Source organism: Mus musculus, chromosome 9 (assembly GCF_000001635.26).
Source record: "Mus musculus strain C57BL/6J chromosome 9, GRCm38.p6 C57BL/6J".
NCBI lineage: Eukaryota > Metazoa > Chordata > Mammalia > Rodentia > Muridae > Mus > Mus musculus.
This window is the reverse complement of record NC_000075.6, coordinates 21,184,573-21,200,207: the sequence shown is the minus strand read 5'-3', so window position 1 is coordinate 21,200,207 and position 15,635 is coordinate 21,184,573. Positions and strand designations below refer to the sequence as shown.

At 51.0% G+C, this 15,635-nt stretch overlaps 1 protein-coding gene across 9 annotated transcripts in view; it reads right to left on the bottom strand.

The window, feature by feature from the left end:
- Nucleotides 1-15,635, bottom strand: part of Pde4a (phosphodiesterase 4A, cAMP specific) — a 47,549-nt gene that overhangs the window by 13,041 nt on the left and 18,873 nt on the right. For 5 of the 9 annotated variants that reach the window (XR_003947813.1, NM_183408.3, XM_006510091.4 and 2 more), the window contains exons 2-7: nucleotides 8,690-8,881; nucleotides 7,777-7,813; nucleotides 7,618-7,688; nucleotides 5,584-5,633; nucleotides 5,350-5,462; nucleotides 1,522-1,615 (exon numbers count right to left, since the gene is read on the bottom strand). Coding sequence is in view for 6 of the 9 variants with exons in the window: in NM_183408.3 (NP_899668.1) it covers nucleotides 1,522-1,615; nucleotides 5,350-5,462; nucleotides 5,584-5,633; nucleotides 7,618-7,688; nucleotides 7,777-7,813; nucleotides 8,690-8,881 (557 nt within the window). In the remaining 3 variants the exon portion in view is untranslated. The other 4 variants (XM_017313211.2, XM_006510093.2, NM_019798.5 and 1 more) reach the window with 4 other exon arrangements.

Below are 15,635 nucleotides of genomic sequence, written 5' to 3'. Positions count from 1 at the left end.
CTCTGCCTCCTGAGTGCAAGATTAAAGGTGTGTACCACTACACTTGGTCTTTTATTGGTTTGTTGTTGTTCTATTTTGTTTTGCTTTTCAAGACAGGGGAATCACTATGACTGGCTAGAATTCTGAGTTCCACCTGTCATTGTCTCCTGGGGGTCATGATGAATGGCATGTGCCAACATACTGACTCTCTTTTATTAAGTGTGTGTGTGTGTGCGGGGGTCAGAGGGCAACCTTGGGTACCAATCCTCTACTTCCATGTTGGTTTTGCTTTTCTGTTTCTTAGACAGGGTCTGACTGCATATCACTGGCTGGCCGGGAATTTGCTCTATAGAGTACGCTGGCCTCTCACACTCAGAGATCTCCCGCTTCTGCTCCTGATAATCAAGATTAAAGGCTGTGTGAGAGAAATTTTCGATTTATTTTATTTTGTCTTCTTGAGACAGCACTGTGCAGCCCAGATTGTCCTTAAATTTACAATTCTCAGACTTAACACTCTGAGAACAAGGATCAGAGGACTGTGCCAACACACCCTGCTCGTTGCGTGTGTGTGTGTGTGTGTGTGTGTGTGTGTGTGTGTGTGTGTTTTAGTTTGAGACAGGATCTTTTTTAGCCAGATGACTTCTAACCAGCTCTGTAGAAAACTATGACCTTGAACTTCTTCCTTTGCTTTCCCATAGTACTGGGACACCAGGGCTGCACCATCAGGGTGAGTTTATATTGTGCTGGTAAAAGCTCAGGGCTTGTGCATGCTAAGCCAGTGCTCTACCCATTGGGCAACATTCCTGTGCACCGTTTGGAGTCTTTTCACAGTTTAAGAATGCGGTGTAGTTCTGGCTTCCCAGAACTACACAGCAAAAACTATCTTAACAAATAAATAAAAATCAATAAATAAATAATGAAAGATGAGGAGTAAGAATTCTACTTCAATTTCTGTGGAGCTTTTGACTTATCTTATTTCCCTTGGGTGTGCTCACATGCACACCTGTGGCAGAGCTAAGCCTCCATTGCTGTTTCAGTTCTGCTCCCTGGGTTGCTTTTTTCATTTTCCTTTTTTTGAGACACATGTAGCCTAGCTGTCCTAAAGCTTGCTATGTAGACCATGCTAGTCTCAAATTTGCAGAGATGCACCCGCCTCTGCTTCTCAGTGCTGGGATTAAAGGTGCTGGCCCCACTGCCAGCTCTACCTTGTTGAGTATGTCTCACTGAACCCGGTCGGGGCTCATAGATTTGGCTACATTGCCTAGCTAATGTTCTCTTCTACTTGACTATAGATGTACTACGTGCCACCTGGGCTTTTCTCTGGGTGGTAGGGATTCGAACTAAAGTCCTTACATTTATGAGGTCAGCACTTTCATGACAGAGAAATCTCCGTGGCCTGAGGTATTTATTAATTGGGCTCTACAGAAATTGGGTGGCTTCACAGTTTGAGAGGGGACTCAGGAATAGGGAGCTCTTGAACATGTGACCCTTGACCCAGTCAGTGCCCCCCCATCCCACACACACCTGCTGCCCTGCACTCACCTAGGAACGTGTTGGAAATGTACTCTGAGACCTGGTTTCCTGACCTGCTCATTTCCGACAGGTGTGTGAGTTCCCGGTTCAGCATCCTTTTAAACTGAGGAGAAGGAGCCAAAAAAGAATGGGTGATAGGGACCATTGTGGGGTACATATAGACATATATATATGAGAGCCCTTCCCAGCAAATTCCTGTGGGCCCACAGTTTCTCTACTCAGAGCCCCAATTAGAGTGTCTGACGAGTGCTATTAGCTCTTCCTGTCCTGTTGGCTCTGGAGGAGGGGCTTTCCTCAGCTTGGGAGGGGGGATTCCCAGTAAAGGGAAAGGACCCCCCCAAAAAAAAGAGTAATGCAAGGAGCACCTGTGGAAGGGAGGGGCTCCTGTTGACCACAGAACCAATAGCACACCAGGAGACTCCGGTCGCCATGGTGATGGGAGTCTCCTTAGCAACTCCCCTTCCAACCAGCTGCTGAGCCCAGGAAAGGGGGGCAAGCCTGAGGCCCCTTAACCCTTGCCTTCCCAGAGCTACCCCAAGCCTGGCCTAGGTGTTGCCAAACATGACCTCAATTCCGGGGTGCAGGTGGGAGGGGAAGGATAAGGGTCTGTTCACCAAGCCCAGCCCCATCTGCAAGGTTTAATAGCATCCAAGCTCTGGGAGAGGAGCAGAGGGTTTGGCTAGACACCAGAACGGAGTGAGCCTAGGAAATTATATCCCATCACCTGGGGGAGGGGGTCCCGGCAAACTCCCCTCTCCTCCATTCTCAGAGAGGTAGATAACATACAGATGGGTGGAATATGTCCCCGAGTGGGTTTGGGGGGTCCCCTCCTGGTCCCCCCATGTCCTTTCACATAGGCATCTTCTGTGACATTGGGCTTGGAGCAGAAAGGGCATTTGCTCCCCACCCCCAGCACCCCATAGCAGGAACACACTCTTGTATGGGCAAGGTAGGGGGCGGCAGATGGAGGGGGTGAGCCACACTGAAGATTGGGGTGTCCCTTTCTTCTATACTACCCAGAGACCCTGGACACAGACACACATACACACTCACAACTGCACATACTCCCAATTGCCTTCAGTCTATCTAGCGCCACAAAGCTCAGATGCTCAGACCAGCCAAAGGTACACACCCCAATACGTCAGTCATTGACATTTGGGGGTCACATACCCCCAGATACATCAAGTAGCACTGCATTTAACAAATACATCCCAACACACAACAGCTGGTCCACTTCAGTACCAGGCAGGACACCCAGCCATTGCAGACACATGCATGTCCAGATACAGGCCAGTCACACCCAATCAGAAAGACACCTTCCCCAGTGAGACTCCCAAACACACACTCACACACAGACACTGCCATCCACGCCCAACCCTGGGGTCACACAGAGGCCACAAAGCATGTTATATGGCCCAGCCACACATGAACACAGCTGAAGACAAGTGCCTATCCCATAAGATCAGAGGTCCCTGATGGACGGTGTCACCCCCACCCCTGACCCTGCACCGTCCTACCTGGTCCCACCAGCCCACCAGCCAGGGCTTGGAGCAGGTCTCGCAGAAGAAGTCAACCAGAGGCATGATGAAAGCTTATCTCTGGGCTGGCACACAGAGAAAGGAGGTTTGGCCCAGTCCCTGGGTCAGTGGTTCCTGGGGACCGGGGGCAATGGAGGGGAGCAGCTGGGGAGGAGGGGACAAGGTCCAAGGGGAGCCGCGGAGGGGCCTGGGCCAGCCCAGCAGGACTGGGGGCCCCCTTCCCCTCCGCGCTCCCAGCAGCAGCCCTGGTTACATCGTCTGCCAACCCTTGGTCCTGATGAGTCCCTCTGCAGCAGAGGTGGGAGGCAGTGGGGGACCTGTGCCCATGGGGACAGGCAGGGTAAGCGCCCTGGGAATCAAACTGTGCTGAGGAGGCTTGGGGCTCCGTGTGTGCACTGTTCTATGTGCGCGCTCGCTCGCTCACTGCGGTACTGGAGGCTGCACTTGAAGTCAGGTGGTGCTGGGGGTGGGGGGGCGTTAAAGGGGCATCAGAGCCCATGAGCTTCAGCAGGACTCAGAGAAGGCTGCTGTGGGGAGGCAAGGAGGTCTTTGAACCTCGATGAGGACACATCTCATCCAGAGACATGGCCAGATAGAAACATACTCCACACCACATACATGCCTTAAGACACACTGTCCTCAAACCCAGACAGTGAATGCAGTCAGACACCAAATGCTCACACACACACACACACACACACACACACACACACACACATGCCTTAAGACACACTGTCCTCAAACCCAGACAGTGAATGCAGTCAGACACCAAATGCTCACACACACACACACACACACACACACACACACACACGGAAAGCCACAGCTTTAAGGCCACAATACAGCCCTAGCTGTACATTTAACCACAGCATACAAAAGTCCTCAGCCCCACCCCTTTCAAGAGTCCACAGGCAGACACAGTCTGAGGAAGCAGCGCCTAGGTTCTGACACTTAGAGGTTCAAATCAACATACATTTTCTCTCTCTCTCTCTCTCTCTCTCTCTCTGCCTCTCTCTCTCTCTCTCTCTCTCTCTCTCTCTCTCTCTCTCTCTCTCTCACACACACACACACACACACACACACACACATAGTCTAACCCATCCTCAGGGACACAACTGTCTCTAACTCCTTTTCCCAGACAAGCGTCCACCCACAAGCATTCCCTAAGGAAGACCGCCTCCACCTGCACACTCATTTCCTGACAGACACCGCCCACAAGGGCTGCAGGCTCCCAAAAGCAATTCATATGGCCTTACTTACTGAATGGTGCCCCCTGGAGTTGGGCAGGGAAGCCCCAAGCCCTCCCTTTACATTCTTAGAACTTGCACAGAACCAGAGATATTCAGATTCCAATCCAGACCAAAGTCACGCCCTCAGACATAACCCTCTGGCACGGACAGCCTGGACACCCACAGCACACTACGTGACTATTGGTGCACAAGCCACAAGCGCACACCGTTCTGATGGCTCACATCTGCACACAACTGCTCAGAAGGACCCACATACACTTGCAAATGAGCAGACAAAAAAGCCAACCGTTTGCCAGGGCTGGAGAGATGGTTAACAGCACTGGCTGTCCTTCCAGAGGACCAGGGTTCAATTCCCAGCAACCACATGTAGCTAGCTTACAACTGTCTGTAATTCCTGTTGTAAGGGATCTGACACCCTCACACAGACATACACACAGTCAAATCACCAGTGTACAGAAAATAAAAATAAATGGATAGTTTTTAAAAAGCCATCAGCCATATAGGTTGTATGCCAGGGATGCATACTCAGAGAGATCACACAAGCCAAGCACACAGCCTCCATGAGCAACAGTCACCTGCAGAGAATGACAATGAAACCCTCCTGTCCCTCACTTCCCCATTTTTGTCAGATCTTGGCCCCGCCCACTACTTAAAACTGGTGCTTGCTTTGTACCCAGTCCCTGCTCCAGGGCTGGTGTCCACTCCACTTCCCAACTCAGTAACTGGTTCTGCCACACCAGACCCAGCTACATCTCTGTCACTACTCACAGGCCATTCTGGATAAATACCCCAGCCACCCTGCCTAGAACTCTGCTCACCCTCTCCAGAGGATTAACCACACTCAGCACACCACCCACTCTGCAGTAGTCAGACTGCTCACTGGACCAAAAGTCACCCTAAACATCCATCCTGTCTATGGGTCCTACCCACCCCAGTCACCCTGCCCACCAGCCCTCTTCTTCAACGGTGCACACTATCCACTAGCCCTATCCACCAAAGGGTCCACCCATCCCTCCACACAGAATTGACTGCTCCTCAGCCCTGCCCACCTTGTGTGAGGCCATCTCGCTGACAGAGCGGTAGGTCTGCATGGTCTCCAGCTGCTCCAGGCACCAATCCAGCTCTTCCAGGGTCTCCCGGGCCAGCTGCTGGCATGTCTCCTCTGAGGAAAGGATGGCCAGGGAAGTGTCCTAGAGGGTCCCCAGACAATCCCCCACCCTAGTGATGAAGGTCCACCCAGGGTAAGGGGCCTCTCCCCAATCTCTAGGCTGAGGCTTAACTACCTGACAGTGTGGCCTTGCAGACAGAGGGTGGCCCGCCCAGCGGGGACCTCCTGCAAAAAAAAAAAAAAAAAAAAAAAAAAAGAAAGAAGATTCCAATGTCAGCCTGGGTTCTCCCAAAACCAGCCTCCCTTACCCATGAGTAACATCCTCCTTACAAGCCACCCTACCCTCTCAGCTATGGGTCACAGGCGTGTACCACCCTTCCCTGTATATAGGATGCTGGGGAGGAACCCAGGGCTCCTTCAAATCAGACCAACTGAGCCCCAGCCCCAGCTACTTATTATTTGCTTATTTTTGTGGTACCTGAGATTAAATGCTGATCTCTGAACACAGGGTAAGCATCTACCACTGAATTGTATACCCATCATATACCCAGCTCAGGGCCTGTACACAGAGAACAGAGTGGCCCAGTTAGACGAAACTGGATTCTTTTGCAGGTGACAATGTTTGAAACAGGATCTCAATGAAGTACGGGCTGGATTGGAATGGGAGATCTTCTTGCCTCAGCCTCCCTGAGCCCTGGGATACTCCAACTGGCTGGAAGCTAGTATCATTGAGTCTACACTGCTCATCTGTGGTAGGGCCAGATCCTGTGTTCTCAAATTTCTTTCCTCCCCCAACTTCTCAAGCTTTAGAGAATGGCTCTTACGCAAGGGCTGGTAACTCGAAGCTATACTCTCAGCCCTAAAATAGGAGGGACCATCTCTCCCCTATTTTTTTTTTTTTTTAAAGATAGGGTCAGACTGTGTAGCTCTGGTTGGCCTGAAACCTGCTATGTAGACCAGGCTGGCCTTGAGCCCAGAGCACCCCTGCCTCTGCCTCCAGAGTACCTGGATTAGAGGTGTGTACAACTATCCCACTTTCTAATGTTTAACTGTCACTCTGTGTGTGTGTGTGTGTGTGTGTGTGTGTGTGTGTGTGTGTACATGCACATGTGACTTTGGGTGCCCTCAGAGTCCATAAGAAGGCATTGGATCCTTCAAAGCTGGAGTTACAGGTGGTTGTGAGCTATCCCACATGTGTGCTGAGAACTGAACTCAAATTTTTGAGAGCAGGGCCTGCTCTCAGCCATTCAACTACCCATCCCTCAAGCCTCCAGGTCTTTTTTTTTTTTTTTTTTTTTTTTGGTTTTTCGAGACAGGGTTTCTCTGTATAGCCCTAGCTGTCCTGGAACTCACTATGCAGACCAGGCTGGACTCAAACTCAGAAATCTGCCTCCTGAGTGCTAGGATTAAAGGTGTATGCCACCACTGCCTGGCCCCAGGTCTATTTTTTAATAAACTTTTTTCACATTTATCACATGTATGGGTACAGGGCATGCAGGCCAGTGTACAAGTGGAGGCCAGAGGACAACGGGTGGAAGTCAGTTTTCTCTATCCATTGTGTGGGTTCTGGGCAATGAACTCAGGTTGTCAAGGTTGACTGCATCATCTTTTATCAACTGAGCCATCCTGTCTGACGTGAACTATTCTTATTTATTGAGCATATACTATGTACCAGGCAATGTTCTAGCACTTTGTGCATGTCATCTCCTGGGTTTCTCACAGACACGTTCTGCAGCTTTCCTCTTACAGAAGGTAAACACCTCTCACGGGTCTGTCTAGCAAGTCGTTATCATCGTTGTCGTCATCACTGGGAGCCCAGGGCTGGAGCTGAGGCCCACAGCCTCACCACCATCACAGAGGCCTCTAGGCCTTTATTCCTAGCATCCTTTCCCTGACTTAGAAAGGGTTCTTCAACAGAGGAGTCAAGTGTGGGCTGGCCTGAGGTCACAAAGCGAGCTGAATCTGAACTCTGATGTTTTTTTTTTCTTTTCCTCCCCTGGAGACCAGGACTCACATAGCCTAGGTTGTCCTGAAACTCCCTATGTAGGCAAGGATGAGCCTGAACGCCTGCCTCTCCTGCTTCCACTTCCTGAGTACCAGATTACAGGTGTGCACCGACACACCTGGTTTATGGGTTGGCATGGGCCGAATCCGCAGACAGCCATTCCTGTGCCATGAGTGTGGGTGCCGGGGGCTCAGCACCACTTACTTGTTGCTGGGGATGGGCACATTGGTTAGGAGTGAGAAGTTGCTTCGAACGTTGCGGAGACTGGCCAGCACCTGGGGTGGGGGACAGCTGTAAGGAGAGGCCTCTACCTGCAGGAACCACCAGGCTGGGTCCCTTCCCCATGAGAGGAGGAGGTCTCACCTGGGCAAACGGGGTCACAATGAGGTCTTCACCATGCCTGAAATCAAGAACAGGGACAGGTGAGGACTCCAGGGACGCAGGGTGGGCACTGTGGGCTTAGGACTGGCCGGAAGGGAGGAGATTCAGGCAAGGCAACAGTGGGAAGAACACACTCTAGAGACTACAGACAGGGAGTAGGACTCTGAGAGAGAAAGGCAAGTAGTTGGGGCTCCCACCCTGTAGGGCTTATAAGCCAGGGCGGGCTGGAGGGGAGCCCCAGAAGCAGGAAGAGCCAATTAAAGGAGAGGGGCACGGCTCAGTGGCCTCGCCCACCACATGTGACTCCCTGAATCTACTACCAGAACCAAACAAAATAGAAAGAGACAGAAGCTCCAAAGAGCCAGTACTGGACCCTGGGCTTGTCATCTCAGTTCCTAAGAGTGCTGATGCAGGAGAGTCTGAGGTTAGCTTGCCTGCTCATGGACATGTAGCTCATTTGGTGGAGGGCTTGACTAGCATACAGGAAGCCTGGGGTACAATCCCTAATACCACATAAATTGGGCATGGTGGTGTGAATCTGTAATCCCCACACTTAGGCAATGGAGGCAGGAGGATCAGGAATTTAAGAACAGCTTCGGCTACACAGGAAGTCTGCGGCCAGTCTGGGCTACAGACCCTGTCTAGGACTGGAGGAGAGGGAGAGCCAGACACGAAGGTCACCAATGATTGGCGTGGGCAGAACTGGTGGGCAAGCCAAACCATACAAGCTTGTAAGTTCTGTGTAAGAGGGAAAGGGATTGCTTACCCTTCAGTGGGGAGGATAATGTGTGTGGAATGACCAAACTGGGGGTTCGGTGCCCCACTCTGCTGGGAAGGGCAGCCTGTGGCAGGGCCAGGCCTAGGGGATCTGGTGAGTAGGGCAGGGTGTGCTCACGCTTCGCTGGCGACGGATGAGTTCCTGGACATAGTCTTCGGTGACATGTCATAGTCGCTGTCTGAGCGATAGAGGAAGGATTCTCGGCGCTGGCTGGTGGCTGCCCCGGCATGCAGCATAAGCCCCGGGCTCGCCTGCGAGTCCAGGGGGCTGCGGCCAGGGGACGGTGTTGGCCCATTTTCTGCCTCCAAGCTGCAAAAGACAGAAGGAAGTGGAGTCAGGGGGCTGAGATGGCGCTGGTGAGGTGAAGAGGTGTGAAGTTGACAGAGAAGGTTTGTGGCAGGGATTCTTCGGGAGAGAGGGGCTAGCCTCGAACTCATACGGTGGTGCATGCCTCTAACTCCCTCACTTGGGAAGTGAAGGCAGGAAGATCAGAATTCAAGACTACCCTGGGTTTCCTGGAACCTTGTGCCAAAACAAAACAAATCATCGTGCAGGGGGCTGGAAGGATGGCTCAGCAGGTAAAGATGCTCACCACACAAGCCAGCTGACCAGAGTTTCAAATGAGACACAAATGATGGGACAAAGAAATTACTCTCACAGTTGTCCTCTGACTTACACACACACACACACACACACACACACACACAGAAAGAGAGAGAGAGAGAGAGAGAGAGAGAGAGAGAGAGGAAGAGAGAGAGAGCGCTAGTGTGCTGGCTCACATCTGTAATCTCAGCACTTGAGGAAGTAAATCTGGGTATATAGCCAAATCCTGTCTAAATTTTTAATTTAAAAATTTAAGGGCCACTGAGATGGCTCCATCGTCTGATCTCCACCCCAACACGCCTGCCCACATGTCTACCTGTGTCCACATAAAAGAAATAAGAATGTTTAATTACACACACACACACACACACTAGGGGGAATGCGCATAATTCTGAAGGTTTCACAACAGCTCATTGTTCAAGTGCCCATCCACAGAAAAGCCCTGTGGGCTGGCAGGACACTAGGGTCAGAATGTCAGCTCTCAGGAAAGGGCTACGTGAAGATAAATCTTGGTTCCAGCTTTAGCAAACCAAGGTGACCTTGAGTTCATTAGAAGGACCATACCCTTCCATAAAGGCTTTGCTAGGCAGTTTAATCCCAACACTTGGGAGCCAGAGGCAGATCTGAGTTTGATCTCTGAGTTTGAGGTCAGCCTGGTTCACAGAGTGGTAGCCAAGGCTACCCAGGGAAACTCTTTGTCTAAAAAAAAAAAAAGGCTTTAAAAATCAACTGAGGGACTGGAGACTTAGCTCAGCTCTACAGAGCCCTGGCTGTATGAATAATAATAAATAAATCTTAAAAAAAAAAAAAAAAGGCTGGCAAGACGGCTCAGCGGGTAAGAGCATTGACTGCGCTTCCTAAGGTCCTGAGTTTAAATCTTAGCAACCACATGGTGGCTCACAACCACCCGCAATGAGATCTGACGCCCCCTTCTGGTGCTGTCTAAAGACAACTACACTGTACTTATGTATAATAATAAATAAATCTTTAAAAAAAAATATCCCTGGCTGCCCTTGCAGACGACACAGATTTGACTCCTAGCTCACAAACACTGTAACTGCAGCTCCAGGAACCTGGCACCTGTTTTTGGTGTCTGTGGGAACCAGGCATACACATCGTGCACTGGCATAAATGCAGGCAAAACATTCATATGTTAAAAATAAGGTTGTTGTTTTTCTAATTAAAATTTTACTGAGGGGCTTGGCTACCTAAATATAGAAAAACTTGGAAAGGCCATAGGCCAAAACCTGACAAAAATGTTCATAATAGCTGTCAATTACCAAAAACAAAATAACAAAAACCATCCAGCAACTGATGAATTGATATATTTTAACAAATTCAGACCCTGGAATAGTATACATCGTGAAAGAATGGTGAGCATGTCTATTTATTTGTTTGTGTGCATGGGTGCACACATGTGAGTGTGTGCCACGGCCCGTGTGTTCAGAGAACAACATGAGAAAGTCAGCTCTTAGCTGGGCTGTGGTGGCACATGCCTTTAATCCCAGCACTTGGAAGGCAGAGGCAGGCGGATTTCTGAGTTCCAGGCCAGCCTGGTCTACAGAGTGAGTTCCAGGACAGCCTGGTCTACAGAGTGAGTTCCAGGACAGCCAGGGCTACGCAGAGAAACCCTGTCTCAAAAAACCAAAAAAGGAAAAAAAAAAAAAAAAGTCAGCTCTTTGCTTCCACTGGGGCCCTGGGGATTGAATGAGGTCTTCCTGCTGCACTGTGAGTCCCTTACCTGCCTGCTGAGTTCCATCTCTGCTGTTCCCCTCCAATGAATTTTACTAAAAGATACAAGCCAGGGATGAGGAACAGCCTCAGTGGATACCGCATTTGCTGCGCAATCACAAGAGACTGAGTTCTCCAGCATCTATGTGAGGTTTTTGTTTGCTCTTTTTAAAAGATTTTATCTATTTTATTCATATGAGTACACTGTAGCTGTCTTTAGACACATCAGAAGAGAGCATTAGATCCCATTACGGATGGTTGTGAGCCACCATGCGGTTGCTGGGATTTGAACTCAGGACCTCTGGAAGAGCAGTCTTAACTGCTGAGTCGTCTCGCCAGCATCTATGTAGAAGCTGGGTGCCGCTGCATGCACCTAATGGGTCTGAAATGGCATTGCCGGGGAGCAGGCAGGCAGATCCTGGGGACCTGATGGCCATCCCGACTCTCAAAAGGTAACGTGGAGAGTATCAGAAGACACCTGATGCTGCCCCCAGACTTCCAGACATGCACACGTGGGCACATGTGCCCAGCCATCCCACATCCCCCCCCCCCACACACACACACACACGTCAGAACTCACAGCTGGCCCAACACAGTGTGGCACACCTCTAACTACAGTACTCAGGACACTGAGGCAGGAGGATCACAAGTTTAAGGTCAGCCTGGACTACATACGTGAGACCAAGTAAGAAATTCACCTAGGGAAGTGGTAGGGCACTTTTGAGGTGCTGGGCACTTTTGAGGTGCTGGGCACTTTTGAGGTGCTGGGTTCTATCTCCAGCACTGAAAGATGAACAAAGACAGACTCAGGTCAGCGGGATGGCTGGGATGGTGGGGGGGTAAAGGCACTTGCCACCAAGCCTCCGCCCAGGATTAGTTCCTAGGACCCACATAGTGGAGAGAGAGCATTGACTCCTAAAAGGTATTCTGTGACTTCTAAGTGAGAGGTGCGCCACACTATGCTGCCCAGTGTGAGTTCTGATATGCGCAGTGCGCGGTGACTATAGAACAGTTTTGTCTTTATGTATATCAGGCATGTGGGATGGGTGGGCACATACTCCTAGGTGACACACACACATACAGAGAGGGGGGGGGAGAGGGAGAGAGGGAGAGAGAGAGGGAGGGAGAGAGGGAGAGAGGGAGAGAGGGAGAGAGAGAGAGAGAGGGAGGGAGAGAGAGAGGGAGAGAGAGAGAGAGAGAATTCGAAGATAAAGAGGGGAGCTGGAGAGACGACGGCTCAGTGGTTAAGAACACTGTTGCTGTTGCAGAGGATCTGGGTTCCAGGGGATCTCACGCTCTCACACAGACACACATGCAGGCAAGTCATCAGTGTGCATGAAAATCAATAAATCTTTTTAAAAACAAAAATAAACCGGGCAGTGGTGGCGCACGCTTTTAATCCCAGCGCTTGGGAGGCAGAGGCAGGCAGATTGCTGAGTTCAAGGCCAGCCTGGTCTACAGAGTGAGTTCCAGGACAGCCAAGGCTACACAGAGAAACCCTGTCTCGAAAAAACAAACAACAACAACAACAAAAACCCAAAATAAATTAAAATAAAATAAGAAAATAAAAACAAAAATAAAAAGTGCTGGCTGCCTTAGTCTCAGCAATTGGGAAGCAGAGTGGGGTGTCTGTGTGGTTAGAGGTCAGTCTGGTCGTCAGTCTGGTCTTCAGTCAGTCTGGTCACCAGTCTGGTCTACACAGGTGAACTCTGGCCTCTGGTGACAATGTCAGTGCTCAGTGAGCACCAGCTGTGCCAAGGGCGTCTTTAAGTGACTTCCTCTCTCAGCTCCATTTCCCCGACACTGGTTCTGATTTCAGACTGGATTTTTAGATTTAGCACGTTGGCCTTCATGTCTCAGGCATGGGACTTTAGCCTAAACATGGAACTGACTTCCATTTTAAAAAAATGATTACATTTTACTTGTCTGTTTATTGTGCTTTAGAGAATGTCTGTGCCATGGCATGGAGAGCTGAAGATTCGCAAGAACTGCTCTTACCCGTGAGCCCCTGGGACAGAACTCACAGTCAGGCTTAGTGGCAGGCGTGTCTACCCACTGAGCCATCTGGCCCACACTACTCCTCATATCCTTCTCATATACTGTCTGCCTGCTTCTGTTTTAATGCTTTGACATACTGACCCAATTTCTACCACTGTTTCTTGAGGTGGGTCCTGTTAAAACCCCCAAGAACATGAAAACTGAAGCAGGGAATTATCACCTGCTCCTTGGTGGCCTACCAGCTGCCTGATGGCCACAGCCTGTCTTTCCAGGACTTGTGTAGTTTGAGGCTCCCCCTGAGGACCCCTCCCTTGGCCCTCCGGAGGCATAGGAACGTTTGCTACAGTTTAGGGAGAATGGGACCCACACAGACCCTGAGAGGTCTTTTAGCTGGCATCCTGGTGGCAAATCTGCCCGCCCCCTAGGGAAGCAGTGCGCGTCAGCGGGAGGGAGCACAGGGGCCTGCACGGTAAGCAGATGGTCCCTCGGGTCCTGTTGTTTGTGCTTCAGGCCCGAATGTCCCCTGAGCTGAGCGCAGGCACAGGGGACAGGACTGGGCTGTTGAGCTGAAGCCTGGGTCAGGCAGCCTTAGCCTGCAGTCAACCATTAACGCCCTCAGTCTGATCCTTGGGATTTACACTGTGGAAGACGGGAGGTGACTCCCACAAGATGCCCACTAACCTCTCCGTGCTATACACACGCTCATATACACATACTTAAAGAGACCCCTGCCCCTCCTGTTTGTCGCTAGCTTTGGGGTGGCCCAAAGTCAGCTAGAGACGTCTCAACAGGAGGCAAAGTTACAAACTATACCGAGAGAGGACAAGATGTCGGCACTACAGCCCCCACCCAGAGAGCAGGGCTAAAATGACCTGCTCTAGACTCTCGTTGCAACCTCAGGAGACAACGTAGCCAGTAAAGTCTTAGTCACATAAGCAGGAGGGGCTGTGTCTGGATCACCAGCAGCAGACTGGTGAAGACAGGAGTCCTGGGTCTCCCTAGCCCCATAACCGAGCTTTCGCCAGTGATGGGGCTCAGCAAGAAAAGGTTCAGTATTCCAGGGACTCACACAGCAGAGAGAGAGAATGAGCATCGGAAAGTGGCCCTGCGACCTCTGCCTCATGCCAGATAATGAAAGAAGAATTTAATGACAGATAAGGACACAAAGGCAAATGCCACTGAGTGTGCCCCATGTTGGGGGGCACAGGCTCACACATGCATTAGCTCCCCACTTTCCAGGCAAGGAAACTGACCATGAGGTGAGAGATGCGTGGGTCTAGGCTGGAGTCAGCTGGTAAGGCACTGCCTGACACGCACAGAGCCCTGGGTTCCATCCCAGCACCAACAGGCATGGTGGTGCACGCTTGCCATCCCAGCACCCCAGGAGGTAAGGACAAGGTCAGCTGTTCAAGGCCATCCTCAGCTACACAGCAAATCAGAGGCCCGCTTGGCTTAACAAACAAACAAAACGCTGGATAACTTGGTTAGGGGTGGCTTTGAACCTGGGGCTGCTAGCCTCTGCATTCTGAGAGCAGAGAACAGAAGACAAGCCTGCTGTCTCCCAGGCTTCTTGCCCTCCTCCACCTGCTTGCCTCAGAGGAGGTGCCAGGAAGCCTCTGTAGAAAGGCCTGGTTTGCTCTGTGAAGGTCACGAGGAGGTTGAGTGCCGGCTCTGGCATGTGTTGGCCAGGCGGGCTCACGGTGCCAGTGTCACTGCTGTTTGTGGGACTGGATGTCAAGTCTTGGCACCTGTAAAGGTCTGGGGCAGGGCACCTGTGTGTCCATACCTGACAGACAGAACTACACAGGATGGGGAGGGCCAGGTGTCCCCACTGCCCAGGTATCTGTGTTCCTGTTCCTGTGACCTCATGAGAATGCCTTGCACAGACACTGCTGTCTTTGACCCAAATGGTTATCAAGTGTGTGGGGGGGGGGGGGGGATTTTAGTGACAGTGTCTTCCTGGGAAAGGGAAGGTGTATATCAGGGTGTTCTGTAACTGTTAACATCTGTGAGCACTTGTTCTGGTCAGAGGTCACCTGCGGGTTCTCCCAGTGCCTTGACTAACCCGGAGACCCTGGTAAAGTCTAGAATAGCAAACACTAGGTGACCTAGCTTAACCCATCTGTGGGTGTGGCCCTGTGTGTTTTTGCTGGAAACGGTATGTCTGTGTCCATCAGGGTTTCTGACCAGATTGTGCAGTGGGGCAGGGAAGAGAGACGTCTTAACTCCAGAAAACTTAAAGGTCACTTCCTGGCAAAGCTCTACCCACCCAAACTCAAAATGCCCCTAGGGCACTCTCAGGCACCTTCCCCCACACACCAGGGCTTGGCTTTCAGTCTGACTGCCCCAGCTAGGGGTGGGGGTGGGGTGGGGATCGGAGAAACCATGTAAGGCCTGGCTCTTGGCCAATGGCTTGGGAATGGAGCCCAGGTGACAGGCTGGACACCCATATTTGCTGCCAGAGAGAGTGCTAAATACTCAGCTTGAGAGAAACAGAAAGGCCCAAGGAACCCTAACTTTGAATAGACAGGTTGAAGTGGAAATTAGCACCCAGTTCTGGAGCCCTACCATCAGCAGGCACCCCCACATTATTAAGGTTAGGGCAGGGGGCAGGATCTCTTGCTAGCTGTGGGAAGCTATTTAGGGGATTCCCCAAAGGGTGGCTACTCTGGAAAGGGTCCTCTTCCCACAAACAGGCAAGAGCACCTTCAGGTCACAAAGTAAGGCAACT